General features: G+C 42.0%; 2 protein-coding genes across 3 annotated transcripts in view; one reads left to right on the forward strand and one right to left on the reverse strand.

Annotated features, from left to right (window-relative positions):
* LOC104945512 (uncharacterized) overlaps positions 1-1,843 on the reverse strand; it is a 12,579-nt gene that overhangs the window by 2,808 nt on the left and 7,928 nt on the right. The gene's annotated exons all lie outside the window — the stretch shown is intronic.
* LOC104945510 (FAST kinase domain-containing protein 2) lies at positions 248-1,820 on the forward strand. Its single transcript, XM_010771194.1, has 4 exons — positions 248-448; positions 754-917; positions 1,007-1,243; positions 1,326-1,820. The coding sequence occupies exons 1-4, from the start codon at positions 330-332 to the stop codon at positions 1,391-1,393; spliced, it is 588 nt and encodes a 195-aa protein (XP_010769496.1). The 5' UTR covers positions 248-329; the 3' UTR covers positions 1,394-1,820.

Raw genomic sequence — 1,843 nt, forward strand, 5'->3', positions numbered from 1 at the left:
GTAATGAAATGTAAAATGGCATTTAACTGTCGAGGTATTTTGCTGGTGAGAGATTTTAATTAGTAGCTGTAAAAGCTAGTAAGCCTATTTGATTTGTTTTAAATAGGCACAACATGTTTCAGACCTTATTTTCCTGTTCCATGTTAAAATAAACCATTTTCAGTGGTACCACTGAGGTCATGGAAAATGAGGTAAAAGTCATGTAAAATCATTGGTGAAAAAGTGTATGAACCCTGTCTTCAAGTGTTTTTAAAGGTGTCTCCCTGTCTGTTCAGGTGGTCCTCTTCCTGTCTGTGTGTGAGAGGCTCGCCTTCTGTCCCGCCGCAGTAATGGAGGCATTCGCTTTAAAAGTGATAGAAAATCCCAAAGCTCTGACACTGAAAGACCTGCTCTGTGTGGTCAAGGTTTACTCCTCTCTCAACTACGATCTGCAGCACAGGAAACAGCAGTAGGTCTCTCACATGGCTTCAAATGACACTCATACACAGGCCCTACAATTCATATTTAGCAGTAGATATTGCAACTTGCTCTTTTTTTAGTTAGGATTTCTGCAACCTTTTTTTATTAAACAAATATTATTTATTTACAATGTCTTTGTTTGTCAGCATGGAGTGTATTGCTTGGGGTAAATGATCATCTACAAAGATTCTGACTATGACTCATACTGTATCATATTGGCAGGTTTTTATATAAAGTCTGTTTTTTTTTAATACATAATTTAAATGCCAACTGGCTTCCCTTTTGCTGTGGCAGGTTCCTGGATAGTCTGATCCCGGCTCTGGTCTCCTATCTGCCCAAGATGTCCAGCTTTGAGTTATTGAAGGCGGTCTATCACCTGTGTCTACTGGGCCACTTCCCCTCTGCACTCCTGGAGCCCCTCCTGCAGAGCAGCACACTGGAGAAGTTTAAATCCACAGGTAAGACAAGCAAATTCTTCTTTTTGTTTTATTCCCCCCACACTTGGACCTTTTTGGAGTTCATTTGATCCGATTCTTTTTCTCCTCAGATCCCAATTACCTCGCCAACCAGGAGAGGATGTTTCAAACGGTGAACTTGTGCCTCCATCTTGAGCATCCCGTGCTCCCTCAGCCCCTGACGGTACCCCCCGCTGTCCTGGGAGCCCCCGTCCTGGACAGTCGAGCTGTGATCCCGGAGCTCTCGCAGTGCCTGCAGAGTGTGATGGAGGACCAGGCGAACACCACTCTGCAGGAGAGGGTGTTGCTGTTGGGCTTCTACTTCATAGGTAAACACTATCTGGAATACTTCTTTATTTCTCTTCACGTCCCTTGCTAAGATGACTGAAGTATTTTGCTTGTGACTCGTAGATGGAGTGATAACCAAACCTCTGACGTCTGAGACTGATAGCGGCAGTGCAGAGAGCAGACCGAGGTAAGATCAGTCTGCAGGAGATAACATCAGCGGACACTTTAACACGTCTTCGTTGGTATTTTGTTTTTGATTTATCGTGATTAGGTGAGTTTGTCGTGACGAAAGGTGGAGAGGATGTTCAGTCAGTCGGGCAAATCTGATTCCACCATTTTTTTTACAGATTCTTTAATATCATTTTGAACTCATTTCAAGATTTAGGTACAATCTTTAGTCACTTGCTTTCACTGAGGAACACAGGATGGTAACAATTTAAGACATGTATTGAAAATGATGTGTTAAAAGGCTTATCCAGCAACTACCAACAGCTAAACAAATATAACTTTAAAAACGCTTTTTTCATTTGAAACCAAGACAAAAAAACCTATTAAAAATCAAAGAAACGTAATAACCCTGCCGTGTAAAGGTTAGTTGTCTTAACATTTCTGTCTTTTAACCAAACACCACTTCCCCCCCC

Source organism: Notothenia coriiceps, unplaced genomic scaffold, assembly GCF_000735185.1.
Source record: "Notothenia coriiceps isolate Sejong01 unplaced genomic scaffold, NC01 NC01_scaffold00009659, whole genome shotgun sequence".
Lineage (NCBI taxonomy): Eukaryota > Metazoa > Chordata > Actinopteri > Perciformes > Nototheniidae > Notothenia > Notothenia coriiceps.

What these genes read in the sequence shown, in the direction of transcription:
- LOC104945510 (XM_010771194.1), top strand. Translation starts at nt 330, where the DNA reads ATGGAGGCATTCGCTTTAAAAGTGATAGAAAATCCCAAAGCTCTGACA. An exon ending in CTGCAGCACAGGAAACAGCA is followed by an intron (nt 449 to 753) that starts GTAGGTCTCTCA and finishes TTGCTGTGGCAG; the next exon opens with GTTCCTGGATAGTCTGATCC. An exon ending in GTTGGGCTTCTACTTCATAG is followed by an intron (nt 1,244 to 1,325) that starts GTAAACACTATC and finishes TGTGACTCGTAG; the next exon opens with ATGGAGTGATAACCAAACCT.